This window comes from Hippopotamus amphibius, chromosome 6, assembly GCF_030028045.1.
Source record: "Hippopotamus amphibius kiboko isolate mHipAmp2 chromosome 6, mHipAmp2.hap2, whole genome shotgun sequence".
Taxonomy (NCBI): Eukaryota; Metazoa; Chordata; class Mammalia; order Artiodactyla; family Hippopotamidae; genus Hippopotamus; species Hippopotamus amphibius.
The window spans coordinates 135,473,602-135,500,913 of NC_080191.1; the positions used below are offsets into that span (position 1 = coordinate 135,473,602).

Below are 27,312 nucleotides of genomic sequence, written 5' to 3' on the forward strand. Positions count from 1 at the left end.
TACTCTCAGAGAAGTCATCTTGGCTTTCAACTATTAATTTTCTAAAAGAAAATAATCATTTTTTAAGAAATGTTTTACGATCCAATGTTGTCTATTAGTAAACTTTTGAATTTTCTTTACAGAAATAAAGATGCTAAATAAAAGTTTGACAGTGTCCCGGAGAAATAATGTATGCCTTGAAGAGGAAATGAAAAACCTGAAATTGTTGTCAGATGCAGCCATATTGAGATCTCAGCAGATTGAGACATCCAAACAACAGGAAGTAAACTTGCAAACCAGATGCCATGACTTGCAAAAGGAAGTACTAGGTAAAAGAGAGTTATTTTTTGCTGTTGTTAGCAACTAGCTATAATAAAGTAATGTCTAAATTTTTACTTATCTCATAATCACAATAAAATCTTGTTTTAACTAGTTTGTGTTGTAAATATGCCTAATTATTAGTAACAATGCCAGTAACGGTTTCTGTGATAAATATTTGCTATCATCCATTCCTATTCTGCCATTTAGAGTAGCAAGTATTAAGTGAAAATATTAAAGGTATTTCAAGTACAAAGTGAGATTTCAGGAAAACAAAGTAGAATTTACTTTTGTATATCATTATCCCCAGTGGATGGTGGTTTAAAATACTGAAGAAAAATATAGCATATGCTGTTATATAAGGTGATTCCAAATTTTTAGGCATTCCTTCATTTTCCCAAATGAAAAGATTAAAAATTATGTCATGGAAACCTTGGGCAAGGTTTTAAAATGTTTACCTTAGAACAATGAGTATGTTAGCAGTAAGGCTATGGTGATTGTACTTTTTCCTGAAGGCAATAAGGAATCATTGAAAACTGGTAATTAGGAGAATGATACAACACAAGCAGTGTTTTAGCAAAATTAAGCTACTAGTAATGTGTGGAGGTATTCCAGTTATCAAGGAATTGGAGTCAGGTAGCCATTTAGAAAACATCTTTGCTGGTAACCCAGTCCCTAGACTACCATAAGAAACTGAACTAGGGTAGAGAACTAACATTTTTTAGGTCCTAATGTGTACTAGACACCATGTTAGCACTGTATGTAAATTACTTCTGTCAATTCTCACAATGACCATGAATAGCAGGTATAATTATCCCATCTTACAGAGGAGAGAAGGGAGGTCCAGAGAGGTAACATACCTTTTCCCACATAGCTGGTAAATAGCAGGGAGTGAAAGCAAACCTAGTTGGGCTCTAAGACTCATGCTCATCCCACTGTGTCTCCTTGGCCACACTGGGAAGGCTCAAATAGAATCAAGGTTGAGAGGACTACCCAGGACTAGAGAGGTAAACACCTGACTGAGTAGACAAGGGAGAGAAGGAAGTCACAGAGGGCTCTGAACCTCTTTGTTTGGGAGTCCTTAATGATGGGTGCACACCACAGACTAGAGAAATCTGGAGAGAAACTGATTTTGGAAGAGAAGAGAAGTTGTTGCATGAATTTGGAAGTAATATGAAAGTAGATACAAAATTTAAAATCAGGTATTTTAATTTTTCTCTTATGAATTACCTGTTCATAGATTTTGCCAATTTTCTATTGCATTATTAGAATTTTCCTTAACAGTTTTTAAGAGCAGTTCATATAGTGAAGTAGTTATTTATCTTCTATATTCAATTTTTTTCCTAATGTAGAATTTGTCTATTGACTTTTCACGGTAAATTGCACCATAAATTTGGTATTATCAAATTACTGTCTTTTATTTTTTCTGGTTATTCTTGGTTAAAACAGTCCATTCCATTCCTAGATTATGCACATGGTCTCTTGGGTTTTCTTTCATTTATGTGTCATTAATATATATGGAATTTATTTTTTATATAATATGAGATTTGGGGATCTAGTTTTAGTCTTTCCAAATGCAATAGCCAGTTGTATCAGTATTATGTATTAAATAATCCATCCTTTTCCCACTAAATAAAGCTACTATCTGTCATATGTTAAAATTTCACAAATGCTAGTATCTATTATTGTATTCTCTTTCCTATTCCACTAATCTATTACATGTACCATTAATATCATATTCATTTGACTTAATAGCATATTCTCATAGCTGGTAAAATTTATTCTGTCTCCTATGTTCTTACTTTTAAAATATATATTTGGAGTCAGTTATTCTTTGATTCAACTTTTAAGATCATTTATTTACCTCTAATCCAAAGACACTGATAGATATCTAGTAAAGCTTTTGTCTTCCAGTCTGTATACTTTTCTTACATATTCACAGGCAGGTATTCTTCCACATAAATTTTAAGATAATTTTATTCAGCTCTGGTCCCAACAGGGATTCTAATTGGGATTACATTATATTTATACTATTTTTTAGAGAATTGACATTTTTAGTGATATTAAGTCTTAATATTATAAAAGTTTATTCATTCAAGGATAAGGTATGTCCTTTCACTTATTTAAATGTTGTTTTATATTCTTTAATATGATTTTATGGTTTTATTTGAATGTTTCTTTGCCATTCTTTTAAATGTATAACTATCATATTTGCATCTACTATGAATGAACTATCTTCTCTATCTCAATTTCTTGGTATTGATAGATGAAAGAAAGGCTATTAATTTTTGTGTATTTGTCTTATATCCATTAAATTTACAAAATTCTCATATATAATGGAATATTACTGAGCCATGAAAAGGAATGAAATGGAGTTATATGTAATGAGGTGGATAGACTTAGAGTCTGTCATACAGAGTGAAGTAAGCCAGAAAGAGAAAAACAAATACTGTATGCTAACTCATATATACGGAATCTTAAAAAAAAAAAAAAATGGTACTCATGAACCCAGTGACAGGGCAAGAATAAGGATGCAGATGCAGAGAATGGACTGGAGGACATGGGGTTGGTCAGGGGGGTGAAGAGGAAGCTGGGACAAAGTGAGAGAGTAGCATAGACATATTTACACTACCAACTGTAAAATAGATAGCTAGTGGGAAGTTGCTGTATAACAAAGGGAGATCAACTCAATGATGGGTGATGCCTTAGAGGGCCAGGACAGGGAGGGTGGGAGGGAGTCACTGAAGGGAGGGGATATGAGTATATATGTATAAATACAGCTGATTTACTTTGGTGTACCTCAAAAGCTGGTACAAGAGTGTAAAGCAATTATATTCCAATGAAGTGCTTAAAAAAAGAAGACAAAAAAAATTTACAAAATTCTCATGTTAATTGTAGTAGTTTTTAATTTAGTGTCTCTTGGATTTTCTAGTTATACATTTATATGACCAGTCCCAATGCCCCCCAAAAAGAGTTAATCTCTTCTTTTCCGATGCTTATATATTTTATTTCTTGCCTTGTTCATATCTTATTAAATCCATTTGAACCTTTGAAACTGTGTTAAGTAATAATGGTGATAGTGATCATCCATGTCTAATTCCTGATTTTAATTGAAATCATTTGGTGTTTTTCCACTTGGAATTGCATTTGATGTTTGGTTTTTGGTAAATATTGCTTATTTTTAATCAAATATTTTCCTTCTATGCCAATGTTATTGAAATGTTTTATTAGAAATTCTTTTGGATTTTGTTAAATACTTTTTCAGCATCTATTGATATTAAGCATGTTTTTTTTTCTCCTTTAACCAACTGCTGAAATGGATTAGTATTACTAAATTTCCTGGTATTACTTTTCTACATGGTTATATTTTATTTATAAGTTCAGTACCTATATTTATAAATGAGATTGGTCTATAATTTTTCTTTATTAAGGGACACTAATTTAATTAGAGTATTGTATTAAAATTAAGTGAAGTTTATAAATAGGTTTAACAAGATTTGGTTGTCCATTTTTTAAAGGTTTGATAAAACTTGATTGTGAACCCAGTATCATTAAGTAAAATTCAATTATGAACTCATCTGATTCTGGTGCCTCTTTAAATGGTAGTTATTTAATATTTCCAGAATTTTCAGTAGTAATTTGACTAAATATTTTCTGAGTTCAGTTTTGATTATTTATATTTTGACAGGAAATCATTTTTCTCTAAGATTTCAGATTTGTATCCGTAATATGGCATGTAGTACCCTTATTAAAATGTCTCCTCTATCTGTGGTTATACCTGATTTTTAATTTTATCTACTTTTATTTATCTCTTACTATTTATCAGACTTTCAAAGAACTAGCTTTGGGGTTTTTTTTTGTTTGTTTTAACTGCTTTCTACTATTTTTATTTTCCATGACATTACTTTTGATTTCTGTGTTTATTAATTTTTTCTTCCTGGTTTCTTTTGTTTTTTGTTTTCATTTTTTAGGCTTCTGAAGGGACTACTAAGTTCTTTTATTTCTCATCTTTTTTTGTTTAATAATAGTGGCATTTCAAAGTATAAATTTTTGTTAGAGTAAACTTTGTGTCTCATAGCTTTTAATATTAATTATTTTCCTTTTCAGTGCTATCTAAATACTCTGTATTTTTCCCCCTTAGGTCAAAGAGTTACCTAGGAATATATTTCTTAATTTCTAATTTGTTTTGGGAGAAAGTTACTTTTTTATTATTTATTTAACTTAGGGATATTCTGATTAAATAATGTGACATAATACCTCTTTGAATTTGTTAAGTTTTTCTCTATGCTAAGTACATGATCAAGTTTTGTAAATGTTCCTTAGAAATACAAATAAAATATAATTCTCAACTTGGTGGATGTAATGGTAACTTAGCTAGGTGTAGGATACTTGAGTTCTTTTCTCTCAGACTGTTTATGCTAATGCTTTGACTTCTAGCTTTCAGTTTTGCAAATGAGAAGTCTGCCTACAGCTCTGATTCTTTTTCCTTTAAAGATAACTCATTCATTTACCTGGAAGCTTGTTAGATTTCCCTATCTCTTGTTTTTTCTTTTTCTTTCTTTTTCCATTGGCCCTCAGGATCATTCAGTTGGATCACTCAGTTGTTTCATGAAACGTATACTGGCTAGGACTTCATATACAGTGTTGAATAGAATAGGAATAGTGGGCATCCTTGTATCATTCACAATTTTACAAAAACACACTGCTAAATAACTTTGGGGTTTAAGCAGAAATTGTAATGAATATAAAATATCTGGGATTGACTGGTATTAAAAAATACTATGTATCAAAAACTTGTGGGATGCAGCCAAAGTGGTACTTTGAGGGAGATGTATAGCTTTAAATTCTTACATAAGAATGAGGGAATAAACTCAAAGAACATAGAAGAAAAAATACAATAAAAATAAGAACAGGAGTCAGTGAAACAGAAAACAAAAATATGATAAAGAAGATCAATAAAACAAAACATCGATTTATAGAAAAAAACAATAAAATAGACCTCTAGCAAGTTTGATCATAAGAGAGAAGATACAAATGAAAAATAGAAGTAATGAAACAGGAACAGTGACTATAGATAAAGAGTAAAAAGAAAAGTGAATGCTGCCAAAAACTTTTGCCAACAACTTTGAAATCTTAGATGAAATGGACATATTAGAAAAATATATCTTGACTTACTCAAAAAAATTAAATGTTCCTATAACTGTTCAAGAAATTGAAGCAATATCTTCTTACCAGGAAAGGGCTAGATTATTTTACAAGCAAGTTCTACCAACTTTCAAGGAACAGAGGATCCTAATTTTACACAATATTTTCTAAACAACCAAAAATGGAAACTATTTCCCAACTTACCCTACAAGGCCAGGGTAACCCTGTTACCAAAATCAAGACAAAGATATTAAAAGAAAGGAATGTTACAGAGTTGTTTATATTATGAATATCAGTGAAACAATTTCAATTGTATATTTGATACCTTAAAAAATATTTTGAATCACTTGAATATATTACTCATTTATAAAATTAATGAAGTTATAAGTAAAATAAAACTCTTAATATGCCATGCTGTTACTTTAGACTTCATAGAGGAGGACAAATTTAGGACAGATTTGTGAAAGTATACATTTCACAGTTATAAATGACTTTTCCAAAAATACAATTCCCCCCCAAATCAAAGATTATTATTCTTATCTCTCTTTTATCTCATCATTTTAATCTGGTTTCCAAGATAAGCCATTTCCTTGAATGTTTTGGTTTCTTAAAAGAACAGTGAAATATTAGAGACCATATATTGCATGTAACAGGTAGTTAAGGGTTAAGTCAAATAACTACCTTCCATATTTGAAAAAAAAAAGTGATTTATGGGACTAAAGACAGGAGAAGAAAGGGAAAACATTTTCACTAACTAGAAACCCTCTCTGTGTCTGTCATTTGGCTGGCACTAAGCATTTGACTAATTTTCCCTCAACTAATTCACAGTATTCTAATGTGAAAGCTTTTATTATTCCTCTCAGATACAGAGAAGTAGGCCATGGTCACAATGCTGAGATTCAAACTCAGGTCTCTGTTGGGACAAAGCCTGTTAGCTCATTAATCAAAACTAGGGCAGTGTTTTCCAAAATTGCCTGACCACAAGAACATCCAGGACTGTGGAAATGTGTATGTGGGGATAATAAAGGGACCTACTCAAAATGTACATTCTTGTACATTAGTCCCAACATACTGAGTATCTCCAAGATTCTAAGACTCTTTATTTTTTATAACTGATCAAGGTTGGTTGTTCCTATGATGAGGCAAATTTGGTACTAGCTTAAAAATAAGAATAAGGAAAATAGGAAAAAGCATGTTCATATTACAGCACAGTAAAAAAAAAAAAAAGAAATGGCTTAATTTAAAAGAAGTATGTTGGCACTGGCTCCACTATCATTTGGCTTTTTAAGATTCTGGTGTTTGCTCTTGTCACTCTTTACTCAGATTTAAGCCTTACAAAGGGAGAGTCTCTGTTCTTAATTCTTTGATGAAGGTGGTAACTATGAGGCTTACGTGCTGAAGAAATTAGTAGGAACAAAAATCGCAAAGCAGGAGTACCAAAGATGAAGATCTGGGATGCTTAAATTAGGTTTAGAAACCAGGGCGGGCCCTGCCCCTCGAGCATCAGGGCTACTGGAGCGTCGGGTCCTGGGGGTTTCCACCCTCTGCCACTTGAGAGCTGGCACTTTTTAAAATAGAAAAATGAGTGTTATTTCTATTTACTTTTTTGTAATTTTCCATCTTCTGAGTAAGGTTTGGGGTGATCCTTTGTCTGCACTGTGCACAATAATTGTTTCACTCTGATTCATTACTTGCAGCTCAGGGGGCTGTACACTGAGGATCTGTCTGCTCCTGAGACGTGTTGCTGTAACAATGCTAATAAAACATCTCTTTGTTTGTAAGGAAAATACATATAATGAATAGAATAGAATAGAATAGAATAGAATAGAATAGAATAGAATAGAATAGAATAGAGTAGAATAGAGTAGAGTAGAGTAGAGTAGAGTAGAGTAGAGTAGAGTAGAATAGAATAGAATAGAATAGAATAGAATAGAATAGAATAGAATAGAATAGAATAGAATAGAATAGAATAGAATAGGTGTTAATGAGGTTTCTTAGTTGCAAGTAGCAGAAACTAACTCTAATCATCAAAGGAATTTATTGAAAGGATATTATTTAGATATTCAGAATCTTTGAGAAGGTGGAAGAATCAGGCCTAGAAGATGGTTAGAAAACCATGAAGCTAGAACTGCCAGAAACACAACCAAAATCATGCCACAAGAACCATGTGGTGAGCTGATTCCTTAAACACTGAACACCGTACATGGTCCCCTACCTCCTCCTCTAGTCCTGAACACAGGTTGCTCTTGGAGTGAATTTTCTACTGCTTCTGCTGCTTGGTGTCAATTGCTCTCATGTCAGATCATGGGAAAAATATATTTTTTAAATAGTCTGGAAAGTAAGAACCACGTTTAGCTGCCTTGCTCTGGCATATTTCAAATATGTTATTATAGGAGTGTGTAGCAGCTGTAAAAATGGCAATGTATATTTTTTGAACAAAATAGCAAATCCAGGAGTAAAATCAGTTTTAATATACAGATCATTAAGAAATGCAAAAAAGCAAAATTATGTGATAAGTGGTGTAGGGATAACTAAAACAAAATAACCCAAAGGCACCAAAATAAACCTCAGATTAAATAGGAAAAAAATAACAGGAAAAACTAGCACCAAAAGAAAAGATACAGAACTTGCCCTAATTGTAGAGGGATAAAGCAGCACTTTAGAAATTGCAGAGTAAGACTGGCAGATTTTGCCTATAATATATGTAGAATCTCTGAATTCAAAAACTACCAAACAACCTAAAAATAGAAGATGGACCAAAAAATTTTTGTATCATATGTGGTATGCAAAGGGTTACTATCCATACCATGTAAAGAATTTATTCAACTGTGTGAGAAAACTCCAAGACCCCAAGCAGGCAAATGGTTGAAAAACAGATATAGATGATTAATGTAGGGAATATGGTAAACAAGCAAGAAACATTGAATTACTAATAACTAAACAAAAATAAAATATTTACCACCTTTTAAATTAGTACAAAGATTTTAGTGATAAAGTTTCCCTTCCTTTGGTGATAAGAAATTGTTATTATATTTTTCTAACCCATAAAAATGTTTGTGATCAAGTAGTCTTCTTCTTGTGAATTTGTTTAGAAGACTGCAGAAGAAAATTATTTACATGCAAAGATCATATTTTTAATAGTGAGTGATTAGGAATAATTTATTCCCAACTCTAATGAAATGGGTAATAAATTATCATATACCATCACATGGGACATTATTTAGACTTACAAAAAACTTTTTTGGGATATAGTTGATTTACAATGTTGTGTTAGTTTCAGGTGTACCACAAAGTGAATCTGTTATATATATACATATATCCACTCTTTTTTAGATTCTTTTCATATATAGGCCATTACAGAGCACTGAGTAGAGTTCCCTGTGCTATGCAATAGGTCCTTATTAGTTATCTCTTTTATATATATATATAGTAGTGTGTATGTGTCAATTCCGATCTTCCAATTTATCCCTTCTCCCCCTTACCCCCCAGTAACTATAAGTTTATTTTCTACATATGTAACTCTATTTCTGTTTTGTAGATAAGTTCATTTGTACCCTTTTTATAGATTCCATATATAAATGATATCATATGATATTTGTCTTTCTGTGTCTGACTTACTTCACTCAGTATGACAATCTCTAGGTCCATCCATGTTACTGCACATGGCATTATATCATTCTTTTTTATGACTGAGTAATATTCCATTGTGTGTGTGTGTGTGTGTGTGTGTGTGTGTGTGTGTGTGTGTGTATATACACCATATCTTCTTTATCCATTCCTCTGTTGATGGACATTTAGGTTGCTTCTATGTCTTGGATATTGTAAATAGTGTTGCAATAAATATTGGGGTGCATGTATCTTTTTGAAGTTTGGTTTTCTCTGGATATATGCCCAGGAGTGGGATTGCTGGATCATATGGTAGCTCTCTCTTTAAGTTTTTTAAGGAACCTCCATTACTGTTCTCCACAGTGGCTGTACCAACTTACATTCCCAGCAACAGTGTAGAGGCTTTCCCTTTTCTCCGCACTTTCTCCAGCATTTATTGTTTGTAGATTTTTTAATGATGGCCATTCTGACCGATGTGAGGTGATACCTCATTGTGGTTTTGATTTGCATTTCTCTAATGATTAGTGATGTTGAGCATCTTTTCATGTACTTTTTAACCATCTGTATTCTTTGGAGAAATGTCTATTTAGATCTGCTTATTTTTTTTATTGTTTTTTGTTTTTCTGGTGTTGAGCTGCATGAGCTGTTTGTATATTTTGGAGATTAATCCCTTGTCAGTTGCTTTGTTTGCAAATATTTTCTGCCATTCTGAGGGTTGTCTTTTTGTCTTGTTTATGGTTACCTTTACTGTGCAAAAGCTTTTAAGTTTCTTTAGGTCCCATTTGTTTATTTTTGTTTTTATTTTCATTACTCTAGGAGGTGGATCCAAAAAGATCTTGCTGTGATTTATGTCAGAGTGTTCTGCCTATGTTTTCCTCTAAGAGTTTTATAGTGTCTGGCCTTACATTTAGGTCTTTAATCCATTTTGAGTTTATTTTTGTGTATGGTGTTAGGGTGTGTTCTGATTTCATTCTTTTACACGTAACTGTCCAGTTTTCCCAGCACTACTTACTGAAAAGACTGTCTTTTCTCCATTGCATATTCTTGCCTCCTTAGTCATAGATTAGGTGACCATAGGTGTGTGGGTTTATCTCTGGGCTTTCTATCCTGTTCCTTTGATCTATATTTCTGTTTTTGTGCCAATACCATATTGTCTTGATTACTGTAGCTTTGTAGTATAGTCTGAAGTTGGGGAGCCTGATTCCTCCAGCTCTGTTTTGTTTTGTTTTGTTTTTCCCTCAAGATTGCTTTGACTGTTTGGGATCTTTTGTGTTTTGATACAAATTGTAAAACTTTTGGTTCTAATTCTGTGAAAAATGCCATTGGTAATTTGATAGAGATTGCATTAATCTGTAGATTGCTTTGGGTAGTACAGTCATTTTCACAATGTTGATTCTTCCAATCCAAGAACATGGTATGTCCCTCCATCTGTTTGTGTCATCTTTTATTTCTTTCATCAGTGTCTTATAGTTTTCTGAGTACAGATTTTTTGCTGCCTTAGGTAGGTTTATTTCTCAGTATTTTATTTTTTGGTGTGATAGTAAATGAGATTGTTTCCTTGATTTCTCTTTCAGATCTTTTGTTGTTAGTGTATAGGAATGCAGGAGATTCCTGTGTATTAATTTTGTATCTTGAACTTTGTATCCTGAACAAATTAATTGATTAGCTCTAGTAGTTTTCTGGTAGCATCTTTAGGATTTTTTATATATAGTAGCATGTCATCTGCAAACAGTGACTGTTTTACTCCTTCTTTTCTAATTTGTATTCCTTTTATTTCTTTTTCTTCTCTGATTGCCATGGCTAGGACTTCCAAAACTGTGTTGAATAATAGTGGCATGAGTAGACATCCTGGTCTTGTTCCTGATCTCAAAGGCTTTCAGTTTTTCACCATTGAGAATAATGTTTACTCTGAGTTTGTCATATATGGCATTTATTAGGTCGAGGTGGGTGCCCTCTGTGCCCACTTTCTGGAGAGTTTTTTTTTTTTAAATCATAAATGGGTATTGAATTTTGTGAAAAGCTTTTTCTGCATCTATTGAGATGGTCATATGGTTTTTTTTCTTCAATTTGTTGATATGGTATATCACACTAATTGATTTGTATTTAAATTTTAAAATGACTATGAACACTGGGTATCAATGTGGGAAATGCTATAATTATAATATTACATAGTAAGAAAAATACACAGAATTGTGTGTACATTGTAATTACAATTATGCCAAAATAGGTATGTTTGTGAATAGAAACCAGAAGAGAACATGAAGATATGAAAATAAATTTTAATGTGATGGAAATAAGAGTGATTTTTTCCCCTTATTTTATTTCTCTTCTGATTTTAACAATAAACTTTCTTCAAAAAAGAAGAAAACTCTACATATCTTTTAAGACTTAGCTCACATTACACCTCCTACAATAAAAAAAAAACCTCACCAAAACAATATATTACTGGTTGGCCACAGTTTTTACACTCATTAACTCCTTACCTTCATTAGGTGCAGTCTGTATTCAAATCAAAAATGCAGCTGATCTATTCAATTCTTCATGTAGAGATTGTGTTATAGATGTAATACAGATTCATCTAAAGGACAGTGTATTTAAAAGCAAAATGCACATAATTTCAAAAGTAAATTAGGGTTTCTGCTGTTGGTGTTGAATAGATTCACTCCATGGGTAACAATATCCAAAGTCTGTTAACAGAGAAAGAAGCTATCTTAAAAGGCTATCTGTTACCTCTCTCTTGGTTGAAACTATTAAAATTGGTAGGTCAGAATGGACAGGATCATTAAAGCTTCTCTTAACTCGAGATGACAAGTACGACTTCCTATGAACCTATCTATGAAGGGCACCAGGTTTTATTGTTGCTGCTGCTGCTGCTGTTGTTGTTGTTGTTGTTTTACCCCACAACAATCTTATTACCATGTCAATTTCTCAGTAGAAATTGTCAGAACATTTAGAAAAATGTTTTTTAATGTGCTTCTTACTTTATCCACAAAGTACCCTCTGGTGAACTGATTGCATCAGTGTATTGTTTCTCTCCAATTCATTTTACAAGAGTTACAGTGGTTTAGGAAAGCTATGGAAGTACAAGTGCAGGAAAGACAGCAAAGTTTCCATCTCAGGTCTTGGCCGTATTGTATTCCCATACTTGGTACACTTTTTTCTCACCTGTAGGGTCCATGGGGGACTTTCACGGGTGTTCCCACCTTCAGTGGTCCAAGCCAGCTCCTCCGCTCAGTACCTATTTTCTATTTGTTATAGTCTGCCTTTATCTCTGCCCACTATCCATTGACCTATTCACCAGCCTCTTACCACAACTCATCTGTTCCCATCTGTTGGCACTGGGCTGACCATATCCTGGGAATATCTTCAGTTTTCAGCAAATATTTATTCAGCATTAACTACATGCCAGCCAGCTGGCCTCTTCTTCACTTTGACTTCTGATGTGTAGGTGCTCTCCACCTCTTCACAGGTCTTTTTTGGATGTCTGACCTCTTAGCTTCACACTGGGTTATATGTGCCAACACTCTTAATTTTAGGCATTCTTAACAGCCTTTTTTTGTCCTCTATAGTAAGAATATGCTTTAAATTTCTCTAGCTCCAATTTTGTTGCCATTCACATTACTTTTACTTTCTCTACCATCTTGTGATATTTACTTTCATAATTTTTATGAACTTCAACAATCTTACTTCTTAGTCTGCTTTCTTTTAAATGCATGCCTAATTTTTCTATTACTAACCAATTAATATGCTTAAGATTTTCTATTATCTCAGTAATCATCAATAGCTTTTCTAGCATATTAATATCTTTTCAGAAATCATGTCAATTATTTGAGAAGAGGAAAAACCATGACTCACAGTGAATATCTTCTCCCCAGATAAATCACTGGATTAACATAATGGGCATAGCATTTTAAATTTTCTTTTGGAAAATGAAAATAAGGGCAGACTGATATACTACTCATTGCTTGACTTTCCCTGTGTCTTGTTTTTAAGAAACATAATTATTTGTTCAATGAATACAATAGAAAGTATTTAAATTAACTTTTTGATATGAGCTTTGTAAATGGCTTTTTATAATTAATAATCTTAAATCCAATTCTAAGCATTTGCATTGATTATTTTTAAGTAATTAATTAATTATTTATTTATTGGCTGCTTTGGGTCTTCGTTGCTGCACCTGGGCTTTCTCTAGCTGTGGCAAGAGGGGCTAGTCTTCGTTGTGGTGCACGGGCTTCTCATTGAGCTGGCTTCTCTTGTTGCGGAGCATGGGCTCTTAAGCACATGGGCTTCAATAGTTGTGGCATGTGGGCTGTACAGCACAAGCTCAGAAGCTGTGGTACACAGGCTTAGTTGCTCTGTGGCATGTGGGATCTTCCTGGACCAGAGATCAAACCTGTGTCCCCTGCATTGGCAGGCAGCTTCTTAAACCACTGTGCCACCAGGGAAGTCCCTACATTGCTTATATTTCTTCTTACAAGTCATGTTACTGACTTCTCCACAGTTGCAGGACCAGTTTTACATGATAAGCATCACAGTAAGGCTTCCTTTCTAGTCCTAGTTGAACATCTCCCCTTCTGTTTTTCTAGCCTAATTCTCTGCCCCACCTTCTGTCCCCTGTTTTTTCCTTCAAAGCATTCAAATGCTTTACCATCTACTTCCCCTGTATCTTGCAATCTCTTAATTCATCTCACTTGAACTTCTATACTGTGGCTTATTATTTACGCTCTTAGTTGTTTCTTATTCTTTCTTGGGTTCTCAATAAATGAGTTAGCATGTCATACTTTTAACTAACATGAAACATTTTTCATATTCTGAATTTTTAAACCTGTGCTGAATATTATATCATTATTGTGTTTACTTATAAATAAAATTTAAAACTTCTAATATTTCATATTCTCATATCTCCTACTTTTAGAATAAATTTATCTTTCTCTGTTTTAAACAATCTCTCTGTTGTGTCTCCAGCCTCTACCCCCAACCCACATTCCCCACCAATGTGCTAATAATTGAAATCGTGCTACGCCAAGAATCAGAAGATGATGACCGTACATTACATTAGCCAGGTGACTCTGACATGCCATTTAGCCCTGATGAGTGTGTCCACACCTGAGTAACTAATGGGTTCAACTAAGGCTTCAGAGGCCCTTTCAAAGGGCTCTAATAGGCTGTAATTCTGATCCTAACTTTGATACCTTTTGCTTGTTTCCAAAGTTATATAAATATTTGTATTTTTACATTGATACTTTTTTCTTTTAAATCACTATTGAACAATTTCAACTTTGATTCAAGAATATAGTCTTTATGATCATTACTTTGCTAGATAAAAATTTTTAACTTTGTTTTGCCCACATTTTCCCCTTGTCTTTTGAAACATAGATGCTCAAAAATTTAAGTACATATGAATAATTCTAGTCCATATATTTAATAGTGGTTTAAGAGTAAATCATAGGCACTAATTAGCATCCAAACTATTAATGCCAAACTTTCATCTTTTTCATAAGAAAGTAAACTTATAAAATGAAACTTTAGAAGCTAAATTCTTCATTCCCTTTTAAAGATTTGTTTACATAACTTTTGTAGTTTTATGTTTAGTTCACACTAATATAACTTCCAAAATGCATAATTTATCTCAATTGATAATACTCCTCTCAGAGATCATTATGACCCACAAACCTGTCCACTTAAATGATTTTCCTTCCACCTGGTAGAATAGAGTGTCCTTTACTTTTTGTCAGCAGTCACAAATATTGGAAGACAGAGTTCAGATAAATCAGTTTAGCATTAATGTTCATCCTAAAATTTAGTCCTAATGAAAACACTTTTGGATGGATTTTTTTTTCTTTCAGGAAGCTCTTTGGTATAACAAATAATAGATAAATATTTTAATGAAATTATTTTTTACATAATGCTTTAACATCCTAGTTGAATTTTTTAAAAACAGCCTTATTGAAAAATATTATTTATTTATTTATTTATTTATTTTTTTTTGGGGGGGTACACCAGGTTCAATCATCCGTTTTTATACACATATCCCCTTCTTCCCTCCCTTCCTTGACAACCCCCCCCAAGCCCCCCCCACCCTCCCCGCCCCAGTCCTCAAAGGCATCTTCCATCCTCGAGTTGGACTCCCTTTGTTATACAACAACTTCCCACTGACTATTTTACAGTTGGTAGTATATATATGTCTGTGTTACTCTCTCGCTTCGTCTCAGTTTCCCCTTCACCCCCCGCCCCCTCCCATACCTCGAGTTCTCCAGTCCATTCTCTGTATCTGCATCCTTGTTCTGGTCACTGAGTCCAACAGTACCATTTTTAGATTCCGTATATGTGAGTTAGCATACAATATTTGTCCTTCTCTTTCTGACTTACTTCACTCTGTATGACAGACTGTAGTTCTATCCACCTCATTACATATAGCTCCATCTCATCCCTTTTTATAGCTGAGTAATATTCCATTGTATATATATGCCACATCTTCTGTATCCATTCATTTGTTGATGGGCATTTAGGTTGCTTCCATGTCCTGGCTATTGTAAATAGTGCTGCAATAAACATTATGGTACAAGTTTCTTTTGGGATTATGGTTTTCTTTGGGTATATGCCCAGTAGTGGGATTACTGGATCATATGGTAGTTCTATTTGTAGTTTTTTAAGGAACCTCCAAACTGTTTTCCATAGTGGCTGTACCAATTTACAGTCCCACCAACAGTGCAGGAGAGTTCCCTTTTCTCCACACCCTCTCCAACATTTGTTGTTTCCAGACTTTGTGATGATGGCCATTCTGACTGGTGTGAGGTGATACCTCATTGTGGCTTTGACTTGCATTTCTCTGATGATTAGTGATGTGGAGCATCTTTTCATGTGTTTGTTGGCCATCTGTATGTCTTCTTTGGAGAAATGTCTATTTAGGTCTTCTGCCCATTTGTGGATTGGGTTATTTGCTTTTTTGGTATTAAGCTTCATGAGCTGCTTGTATATTTTGGAGGTTAATCCTTTGTCCGTTGTTTCATAGGCAATTATTTTTTCCCAGTCTGAGGGTTGCCTTTTAGTCTTGTTTATGGTTTCTTTTGCTGTGCAAAAGCTTTTAAGTTTCATGAGGTCTCATTCATTTATTCTTGATTTTATTTCCATGATTCTAGGAGGTGGGTCAAAAAGGATGGCGCTTTGATGGATGTCATATAGTGTTCTGCCTATGTTTTCCTCTAGGAGTTTGATAGTGTCTGGCCTTACATGTAGGTCTTTAATCCATTTGGAGTTTACTTTTGTGTATGGTGTTAGGAAGTGTTCTAATTTCATTCTTTTGCATGTTGCTGCCCAGTTCTCCCAGCACCACTTATGGAAGAGGCTGTCTTTTTTCCATTGTATATTCTTGCCTCCTTTGTCAAAGATAAGGTGCCCATATGTGTTTGGGCTTCCTTCTGAGTTCTCTATTCTATTCCATTGATCTTCCTTTCTATTTTTGTGCCAGTACCATACTGTCTTGATCACTATGGCCTTGTAGTATAGTTTGAAGTCAGGAAGCCTGATTCCACCAACTCCATTTTTCCTTCTCAAGATTGCTTTGGCTATTCGGGGTCTTTTGCGTTTCCATACAAATCGTAAGATTTCTTGCTCTAGTTCTGTGAAAAATGCCATTGGTAATTTGATCGGGATTGCATTGAATCTGTAAATTGCTTTGGGTAGTACAGTCATTTTCACGATGTTGATTCTTCCAATCCAGGAACATGGTATGTCCCTCCATCTGTTTGTGTCGTCTTTGATTTCTTTCATCAATGTCTTAAAGTTTTCTGCATACAGATCTTTTGCCTCCTTAGGCAGGTTTATTCCTAGGTATTTTATTCTTTTGGTTGCAATGGTGAATGGGAGAGTTTCCTTAATTTCTCTTTCTGCTCTTCCGTTGTTAGTGTATAGGAATGCAAGAGATTTCTGTGCATTAATTTTGTATCCTGCTACTTTACTAAACTCATCAATTAGTGCTAGCAGTTTTCTGGTAGAGTCTTTAGGGTTTTCTATATATAATATCATGTCATCTGCAAAGAGTGACAATTTTACTTCTTCTTTTCCAATTTGGATTCCTTTGATTTCTTTTTCTTCTCTGATTGCTGTGGCTAAAACTTCCAAAACTATGTTGAATAATAGTGGTGAGAGTGGACACCCTTGTCTTGTTCCTGTTTTTAGGGGGAATTCTTCCAGTTTTTCTCCATTGAGAACAATGTTGGCTTTTGGTTTGTCATATATGGCTTTTATTATGTTGAGGTAATTTCCTTCTATGCCCATTTTCTGGAGAGCTTTTATCATAAATGGATGTTGAACTTTGTCAAAAGCTTTTTCTGCATCTATTGAAATGATCATATGGTTTTTATCCTTCAATTTGTTGATATGATGTATCACATTGATTGATTTGCGTATATTGAAGAATCCTTGCATCCCAGGGATAAACCCCACTTGATCATGGTGTATGATTTTTTTAATGCGCTGTTGCAGTCTGTTAGCTAGTATTTTGTTGAGGATTTTTGCATCTATATTCATCAGTGATATTGGTCTATAGTTTTCTTTTTTTGTGACATCTTTGCCTGGTTTTGGTATCAGCGTGATGGTAGCCTCGTAGAATGAGTTTGGGAGTGCTCCGCCTTCTGCAATCTTTTGGAAGAGTTTGAGAAGGATAGGTGTTAACTCTTCTCAAAATGTTTGATAGAATTCGCCTGTGAACCCATCTGGTCCTGGGCTTTTGTGTGTTGGGAGATTTTTAATCACTGCCTCAATTTCCGTACTTGTGATTGGTCTGTTCATGGTTTCTATTTCTTCCTGGTTCAGTCTTGGAAGATTGTATTTTTCTAAGAATGTATCCATTTCTTCCAGGTTATCCAATTGATTGGCATATAGTTGCTTGTAGTAGTCTCTCATGATGTTTTGTATTTCTGAGGTGTCCGTTGTGACTTCTCCTTTTTCATTTCTAATTCTGTTGATTTGCATCTTCTCCCTTTTTTTCTTGATGAGTCTGGCTAATGGTTTATCAATTTTGTTAATCTTCTCAAAGAACCAGCTTTTAGTTTTATTTATTTTTCTTATGGTTTCTTTCCTTTCTTTTTCATTTATTTCTGCTCTGATCTTTATGATTTCTTTCCTTCTGCTCCCTTTGGGGTTTCTTTGTTCTTCTTTCTCTAGTTGTTTTAGGTGTAAGGTTAGGTTGTTTATTCGATCATTTTCTTGTTTCTTAAGGTAGGACTGTATTGCTATAAAATTCCCCCTTAGAACTGCTTTTGCTGCATCCCATAGGTTTTGGGTTGTTGTGTTTTCGTTGTCATTTGTTTCTAGATATTTTTTGATTTCCTCTTTGATTTCTTTAGTGATTCCTTGGTTGTTTAAGAGTGAATTGTTTAGCCTCCATGTGTTTGTACTTTTTGCAGTTTTTTTCCTGTAATTGATATCTAGTCTCATGGCGTTGTGGTCTGAGAAGATGCTTGATATGATTTCAATTTTCTTGAATTTGCTGAGGTTTGATTTGTGACCCAAGATGTGATCTATCCTGGAAAATGTTCCGTGTGCACTTGAGAAGAACGTGTATTCTGTTGTTTTTGGATGGAATGTCCTATAAATATCAATTAAGTCGAGATGGTCTAATGTGTCATTTAAAGCTTGTGTGTCTTTATTTATTTTCTGTTTGGATGATCTGTCCATTGATGTAAGTGGGGTGTTCAAGTCTCCCACTATTATTGTGTTACTGTCCATGTCCCCTTTTATAGCTGTTAGCATTTGCCTTATGTATTGAGGTGCTCCTATATTGGGGGCATAGATATTTACCATTGTGATATGTTCTTCTTGGATGGATCCCTTGATCATTATGTAGTGTCCTTCCTTGTCTCTTTTAATAGTCTTTACTTTCAAGTCTAATTTGTCTGATATGAGTATTGCTACTCCAGCTTTCTTTTGACTTCCATTTGCATGGAATATCTTTTTCCATCCCTTTCCTTTCAGTCTATATGTATCCCTTGGTGTGAAGTGGGTTTCTTGTAGGCAGCATATAGAAGGGTCTTGTTTTTGTATCCATTCAGCCAGTCTGTGTCTTTTGGTTGGAGCATTTAATCCATTTACAGTTAAGGTGATTATTGACATGTGTGTTCCAATTACCATTTTCTTAATTGTTTTGAGTTTGTATTTGTAGGTGTTTTCCTTTTCTTGTGTTTCCTACTTAGAGTAGTTCCTTTAGCACTTGTTGTAAGGCTGGTTTGGTGGTGCTGAATTCTCTTAACTATTGCTTGTCTGGAAAGCTTTTGATTTCTCCCTCAAATCTGAATGAGATTCTTGCTGGGTAGAGTATTCTTGGCTGTAGGTTTCTCTCTTTCAGGACTTTCATGATATCCTGCCATTCCCTTCTGGCCTGCAGAGTTTCTGTGGAAAGGTCAGCTGTTATCCTGATGGGTTTTCCCTTATATGTTGTTTGTTGCTTTTCTCTTGCTGCTTTTAATATTTTTTCTTTGTGTTTAGTTGTCGTTAGTTTGATTAATATGTGTCTCGGTGTATTTCTCCTTGGGTTTATTCTGTATGGGACTCTCTGTGCTTCTTGGACTTGGTGAATTATTTCCTTTCCCATGTTGGGGAAGTTTTCCACTATAACCTCTTCAAATATTTTCTCAGACCCTTTCTTGTTTTCTTCTTCTTCTGGGATGCCTATAATTCGAATGTTGGTACGCTTAATGTTATCAGTGAGGTCTCTGAGACTGTCTTCTAATCTTTTTATTATTTTTTCTTTTTCCTGCTCTGTGGCAGTTATTTCCCCCATTCTATCTTCCAACTCACTTATTCGTTCTTCTGCCTCAGTCATTCTGCTGGTTATAGCATCTAGAGTATTTTTAATTTCAGTTATTTTGTTATCCATTGCTGTTTGTTTTTCTGAGTTCTTATGAACTGTTTCTTGTACTTTCTCTATTTTGTTATCGAGATTTTGTATCATTTTTACTATCATTACTCTAAATTCCTTTTCAGGCATTTTTCCTATTTCCTCCTCATTTATTTGGTCTTGTGGGTTTTTTTCTTGCTCCTTTGCCTGCATGGTGTTTCTTTGTTTCCTCATGGTTGTCCAAACTTTTGGGGTTGCTTGTCCTTGGGTTTTTTTTGCGTTATTCTGTGACCAGCAGAGGTTCCTTTATTGTTCGTCTGTAAGCCTCGGTGTGTGGGGAGGGAGAGGGTACAACAGTGGCTCCTTCTCCTGGGAGGGAGTGAGCAGTGGCGCACTGATGTCTCAGTCAGGCTTGGAGGTGCCTGTTGCAGAGGGCGCCGGTGGCTCAGGCGTAAACAGAAAGTCTTAGAGTTGGGCCTCTCTCGGGGGTTTTTTTCTTTTCTTTTTTTTTTTTTTTTTCTCTCGGCAGCCTCCCTGCTGCTGGCGTTGCAAGGGGTTTTAATCTAGCCCCACCCGAGTGCCTGAGGGTACTTGTTATCCCTGAGCGCCTTAGGTGGCCCGCAGGGCGTCTCTCCACTGCCTGTTGCAGAGGCGCGGAAAGAGAGAGAGAGGCTATGCGCGTGGCTCCTCCCAGCCGCCAGTGAGCCTGCAGCCTCCAGCCGCCATCATGGCCGGGCAGCTCTCAGGAACGGGCACTCCTCTCCGCGGGCCTCCTCCCTCCTGTCCTCTCGGTCCGTCACCCTACCGGCAACAATGTTTCCCACACTGAACCAGCTCTCCTGCTCCCACACTCCCGCTCCTGGACTCTCCGTTCAGCCGCGGATCGATGTTTTGGTCCGGGAACGCTGAGCTGCGCTGCGGACCCTCCGAATGTTTCTCACTCCCTCCCGTCTGCCACAGCTCTGCCGCTTCACCCTCTTTGAGCCCTCGTAGATGCCTCCCTACCGGCTATGTCGGGCTCCCCGCAGCCCTTTCTGGTGTCCGAGGCCGTCTGCTGGTGTTCAGCTGGTTCTCTGTGAGAATTACTGCGTCCTTCCGTGCATTCCCAATGCATCTGTGGGGAGGGATGCACTCCACGTCTCTCTACTTCGCCGCCATCTTTTTTCGTACTAATCAAAAAATATTTTAAATGACATAAAATTTATGCATTTTAAGTGTACAGTTCAGTGGGTTTTAGGATATTTACAGAATTGTATGACCGTCACCATGATATAATTTTAGAGCATTTCCATCATCCCAAAAAGAAACCTCCTAGTCATTAATAGTCATTTCTCTTGCCCTCCTTCCCCTCCCCACCAATCATCAGTTTACTTTTTTGCTCTAGATGTGCCAGTGCTGGACATTTCATATAAATAGAATCATATAGCTTGATCTTTCTTGTCTGTCGTCTTTGACTTACCATAGTGTTTCTGAATTTCATCCATGTTGTAGAATGTGTAAGTACCACATTCCTTAATTAGTAGCTCCTCTGTTAAAGTTAAAAAAAAATCAGAATGAGTGATATGGTTCAGCTAAAAAAAATACTGATCCAAGTGTCAAACAATTCCTCTTTCTGGCAACTTTATGCCTTTTACAGGACTTCTGGATAAGTTATCAGTTTCTTTAACTCAGTTACTTCATGTATAAAATGGGACTATGATAGCTTTCCTTAATTACCTTAGAGTGTTAGGAGCATCAACAAGATAAAATGTAGGAACACAAAAGAACACAAATAGAGAATATTAAACCACCATTTTAAAGTGGTTTTCCTGGTGTGATAGCAAACCAAATGATTATATTTTGGATAAAAGTATTAGAATTTCCTTAAATACTCTGTTAATAACCAAGGAAAACTATGAATTTTAATTTGTTTGTCCAAAGGTCCCTTTGCCTCCACTAATTTATTTTCCAGTCAACATTGGTTAGTTGTAACAGCAGGTTGCCTGCTCTTAGGACAGGCTGCTGAAGAAGGGAGTGGTTGTGATTAACTCAGGAGTCATCTATTGCATGGCAGATGGAAGAGTGTCTGACCAGAGTTCCACTGTGACCTTACCTGCAAGGCATGATTTTCAAAGGGAGTTCACTGTGGTGAATTGACCAGCCCTATGATTCCTTTTGAAGCCTTGAACTCCAAAAGGAGTAATGTAACTTTGGCTTCCAAAAAAAGGAGAAGTGCTGATTTTACAAACAGAAAACCAAGGAGGTGTGCGGTGATCCTTAGTTTTACTAAATCAAACAGCTCTTTTTTTTTTAAGAAAAAAAAATTCTTTGTTTCAAAAACGGTTTTCTCAAAGAGAAAAAAGTAGGAGTAGAGGTAGGGAAGGAGGTTATATTTATATTCTTTTTTAAAATTCTTTTCCACTATAGTTTATCATAGGATATTCCAACAGTTTTTAAAAGAGGCTAGCTTGATATTGGGATGCTATGGGCTGCTTCTGTACCCAAAAGTAGGGTTTCACAAAAAAATACATGGTTATCCTAGGGACTCTAGACCAGTTGCAAACGAGATGGTCTTAACTAGAACCCAGAGAGTTCTTATATAAAACCAGGTCACAATTGGAATATGGAGACTAATAAGGGTCTCCTGTAGAAGCCACTTCATCTTTGATCACTGGAGTCTTATAAGATTATCTTTGTTTCCTTTATTTTTCATTTGTTTCCAACTTCAAGCTTTCCTATAAAAATTACTTCTGTCTTACATATTTTCTCCATTTTAAGAATGTTCAAATCTTAGAATTTTCTACTGTGATCTTAGGCGTTCACTCCTTAGGATGGTTATCTCTTCTCTAAGACTCCTTTCTTACCTTTGAGGTAGCTATAATTCTGGTTTATTCTCTAGGGGTGTTTCATCTGTGCCATTGCAAACTTCTTTCTCTTCTCATTCTTCCCCTCCAGCATGGTTTTTCTCTTTTACGGCCAGATCTTAGCTTTGACACTTTCTCTGACTTTTCCTTGACTGCACCATCCACCCACCACCTCCGCCCCGCCCCCGCCCCCCGCCAACATCCTTGGGTTAAATTTTAAACATTTTTTTTTTTAATCCTGCGGACTCTGTCCTTTGCCTCAGTTCCTAAGTCTACCTCTCTTAGAAAGATTAGCACCATTCATTCTTTTTTCATTATTGAAATATAGCTGATGTACAGTATTGTGTTAGTTTCAGGTGAATGACATAATGATTTGACAATTGCACATTATGAAATGATCACCACTATGTCTAGTAACCATCTGTCCCCGTATAAAGTTATTACAATATTTTGGACCATCTTCTTTATGCTGTATATTATATCCCTGTAACTTATTTATTATATAACTGGAGATCTGTACCTCATAATCCCCTTCACCTGTTTCACCGCCCCCCCACACCTTTCCTCTGGCAACCACCCATTTGTTCCCTGAGTCTGCTTTTTATATTCCACATATCAGTGAAATCATGCATATTTGTCTCTGTCTGACTTATTTTGCTTAGCATAATACCACCTGAAAGCATCCTTGTTGCAAATGGCAAAATTTCCTATTTTATAGGGCTGAGGAATATTCTACTGTGTAGCTATCTTTATCCATGTAGCTATCAATGTTAATGTGGTGTATAATATTTATTGATTTGCAGATATTGAACCATTCTTGCATCCCTGGGGTAAATGTGACTTGATTATAGTGTATAATTATATATTATACACTCAATATATTGTTGAATTCGGTTTGTGAATATTTTGTTGAGGATTTTTGCTTCTATGTTCATTTGTAATATTTGCCTGTAATTTTCTTCTTTTGTTGTTGTTGGTGGTGGTGGTGGTGGTAGTGTCTTTCTCTGGTTTTGGTTATTGGAGTGACGCTGGCCTCCTAGAATGAATTTTGAAGCATTTCTTCTCCTGCAATTCAATTTTTGGAATAATTTGAAAAGGATAGGTGTTAACTCTTCTTTAAATGTTTTGTAGAATTTACCTGTGAAGTGGTGAGGTCCTGGACTTTTATTTGTTGGAAGTATTTTTAATAACCAATTCAATTTAATTACTGGTAATCAGTCTGTTCATATTTTCTGTTTCTTCCTGATTCAGTCTTGGGACATTGTGCATTTCTGGGAATTTACCCATTTCTTCTATATTGTCCATTTATTGGCATATGATTGTTTGTAGTAATCTTTTATGATCCTTTGTATTTCTGTGGTGTCAGTTGTAACTTTCATTTCTGATTTCATTTATTTGGGCCCTCTCTCTTTTCCTTGATGAGCCTGACTAAAGGTTTATCAATTTTGTCTATCTTTTCAGAGAACCAGCTTTCAGTTTCATTGATCTTTATGTTTGTTTTTTTAGTCTCTATTTCACTTATTTCCCTCCTATCTTTATTATTTCTTTCCTTCCGGTAACTTTGGGATTTGTATTTTCTTCTTTTTCTAGTTCTGTTGGGTGTAAGGTTAGGTTATTCATTTGAGCTTTTTCTTGTTTCCTGAGGTAGGCATGTATTGCTATGAACTTCAGAACTATTTTGCTGCATCCCATAGATTTGGGCTCATTGTGTTTCTATTATTATTTGTCTCCAGGTATTTTTTATTTCCTCTTTGATTTCTTTAGTAATCTATTGGTTGTTTAGTAGCATATTGTTTACCTTCCACGTGTTCTGTGTTTTTTGTAGTTTTTTTCCTTGTACTTGATTTCTAGTCTCATAGTGTTGTGGTCAGAAAAGATGCTTGATGTGATTTCAGTTTTCTTAAATTTATTAAGACTTTTTGTGTGGCCTAGCATGTGAGCTGTCCTGGAGAACATTCTATGTGCACTTGAATGTGTATTCTGCTGCTTTTGGATGGAATGTCTCTCTCTCTCTCATATATGTATTATTATTTCATTAGTTCCTGTGTCATTTGAGGCCAGTATTTCCTTATTGATTTTTTTGTCTGGATGATCTGTCCATTGTGTAAGTGGGGTTTTTCAGTCCCCTTGAATTATTGTATTACTGTCTATTTCTCACTTTATGTCTGTTAATATTTGCTTTATATATTTAGGTGCTCTTGTGTTGCATGCGCATGTGTGCACGAACACACACACACACATATATATAAATGATTATTTTAAGTTGATGATCTGTTAACTTAAGATGCATCTAACAACCCTGCATTTTTACTCCCCCACCTTGTTTAATGTTTTTGACATTATGTTTTACATCTTTTTGTTTTGTGTATCCCTTAACTACTTATTGAGGATATAGATGATTTTGCTACCTTTTTCTTTTAATCTTTCTACTAGTTTTGTAAGTGGTGGATCTACTACCTTTACTGTATATTTACCTTTACTAATGAGATTTTTTTTCTTTTTTAATTTTATTATTTCTAGTTGTGGTCTTTTATTTTCTGCTTAGAGAAATCCCTTTACCTTTTCTTGTAAAGCTGGTTTAGTGGTTCTGAATTCTTTTAGCTTTTGCTTGTCTGTAAAGCTCTCTCTTCTTTGAATCTGAATGATAGCCTTGCTGCATAGAGTATTCTTGATAGTGAGTTTTTTTCTTTCAGCACTTTGAGTATATTGTTCCACTTCCTTCTGGCCTGAAAAGTTTCTGCTAAAAAGTTAGCTGATGGTCTTATGGGAGTTCCCTTGTATGTAACTAGTTGCATTTCTCTTTTCACTTTTATGATTCTCTCTTATCTTTAATTTTTGCCATTTTAAATATAATGTGCCTTAGTGTAGACTTCTTTGGATTGATCTTGTTTGGCCCTCTCTGTGCTTCCTGGACCTAGATGTCTTTTTTCCTTTCCCAGGTTATGAAAATTTTTAGCCATTATTTCTTCAAATAAGTTTTCTGCCCCTTTCTCTCTGTCTCTCTTCTCCTTCTGGGATCCCTATGACGCAAATGTTAGTATACTTGCTGTTGTCCCAGAGGTCTTGTAAACTGTCTTCATTAAAAAAGCTTTCTTTTTTGGTTTCTGTTTAGCTTGAGTGATGTCCACGTCTCTGATTTCCAGAGCAATGATCTGTTCTGTATCATCTAATCTATTGTTGATTCCTTCTAATATATTTTTTATTTCAATTATATTATTCTTCAGCTCTGTTTGGTTCTTCTTTATACTTTCTGTTTGGTGAACTTGTCACATGTTCATCCATTCTTCTCCCAAGTTTCTTGAGCATCTTTGTGATTGTTACCTTGAACTGTTCAGTGGGTAGATTTCTTATCTCCACTTCATTTAGTTCTTTTTTTCTCTGTTTTTTCTTGTTCCTCTGTTCAGGACATATTCCTGTGTCTACTGATTTTGCCTAATTAGCTATATTTATTTCAATGCATTAGGTAGGTTGATTACATCTTCCAATCTAGAAGTGGCCTTATGCAGGAGATGTCCTATGGGGCCTAGCAGGCACACTCCCCTCTGGTCATAAGAGCTATATTCCGTATGGATGCTCTTATGTGGGCAGCATGGGCCTTCTGTTGTGTCAGGGATGACTACTGTGCATGCACTGGTCGATAGGGCAGGCCAGTGACACAGTGGTAGACCGGGCTGGGTCCAAGGGCAGCTGGCTACCAGGCATGAGGAGCACAGGGCTGGTGTCAGCTTGCTGGTGTGTAGGTACGCCCCCAGCACTAATAGTCTAGAGGGAGGACTCCAAATAGTGCTTGCCAGTGTCCTCTTGGTAGAACAAGCTCCCCCAAATGACTGCTTCCAGTGTCTCCATCTCCAAGGGGAGCCCCAGTTGCCTTCTGTATCGCTGGGAGGCTTTCTAAGATGAGTAAGTTGGTCTGACCCAAGCTTCTTTCAAACTACTGGCTCTATGCTGGGACTCAGGGTGTGTGTAATCTTGCATGCATGCACCCTTTAAGAGAGGAGTCTCCATTTCCTAGTGCCATCCAGCTCTTCCATACGCAAGCCCCACTGGCCTCCAAAGCCAGATGTTCTGGGGACTCATCTTCCTGGTATAGCACTCCCAGGCCCGGGAGGCTGATTTGGATCTTGGACCCCTTGTTTCTTGGGGGGAAACTCTGCAGTTGTTATTGTCCCCCCATTTATGGGTCACCTACCAGAGAGTGTGGGTCTTGACTATATTGTGTCTCTGCCCCTCCTATTTTTCTCATTGTAGTTCCTTCTTTATATCTTTAATTGTGGAAAATCTTTCCCTGTTAGTCTTCAGGTTATTCTTATAGCTAGTTACTCTGTAAACAGTTGTAATTTTGGTGTGCCAATGGGTAAGAGGTGAACTCAGGGTCTTCCTACTGCACCATCTTGGCCACTCCTTGCCCCATTTATTCTTTCTTCAATTCTGTACTTGTGGTGTAATGTGATGCAATCGTCTTTCTAAGTCGTCATCTGACCAGTCACCAGTCAATTGAGTTGATCATTTAGCATTATTAATTAGGCACCTATATCATGAAGTCTAGGCTTGATTAGGAACAGATCTTCTGTGTTATACATAGCT

General features: G+C 35.6%; 1 protein-coding gene across 7 annotated transcripts in view; it reads left to right on the forward strand.

Annotated features, from left to right (window-relative positions):
* LEKR1 (leucine, glutamate and lysine rich 1) overlaps positions 1-27,312 on the forward strand; it is a 247,638-nt gene that overhangs the window by 142,440 nt on the left and 77,886 nt on the right. For all 7 annotated transcript variants that reach the window (XM_057739610.1, XM_057739614.1, XM_057739613.1 and 4 more), the window contains one exon: positions 123-308. In XM_057739610.1, the coding sequence (XP_057595593.1) occupies positions 123-308 (186 nt within the window). The remainder of the gene's footprint in view (positions 1-122; positions 309-27,312) is intronic.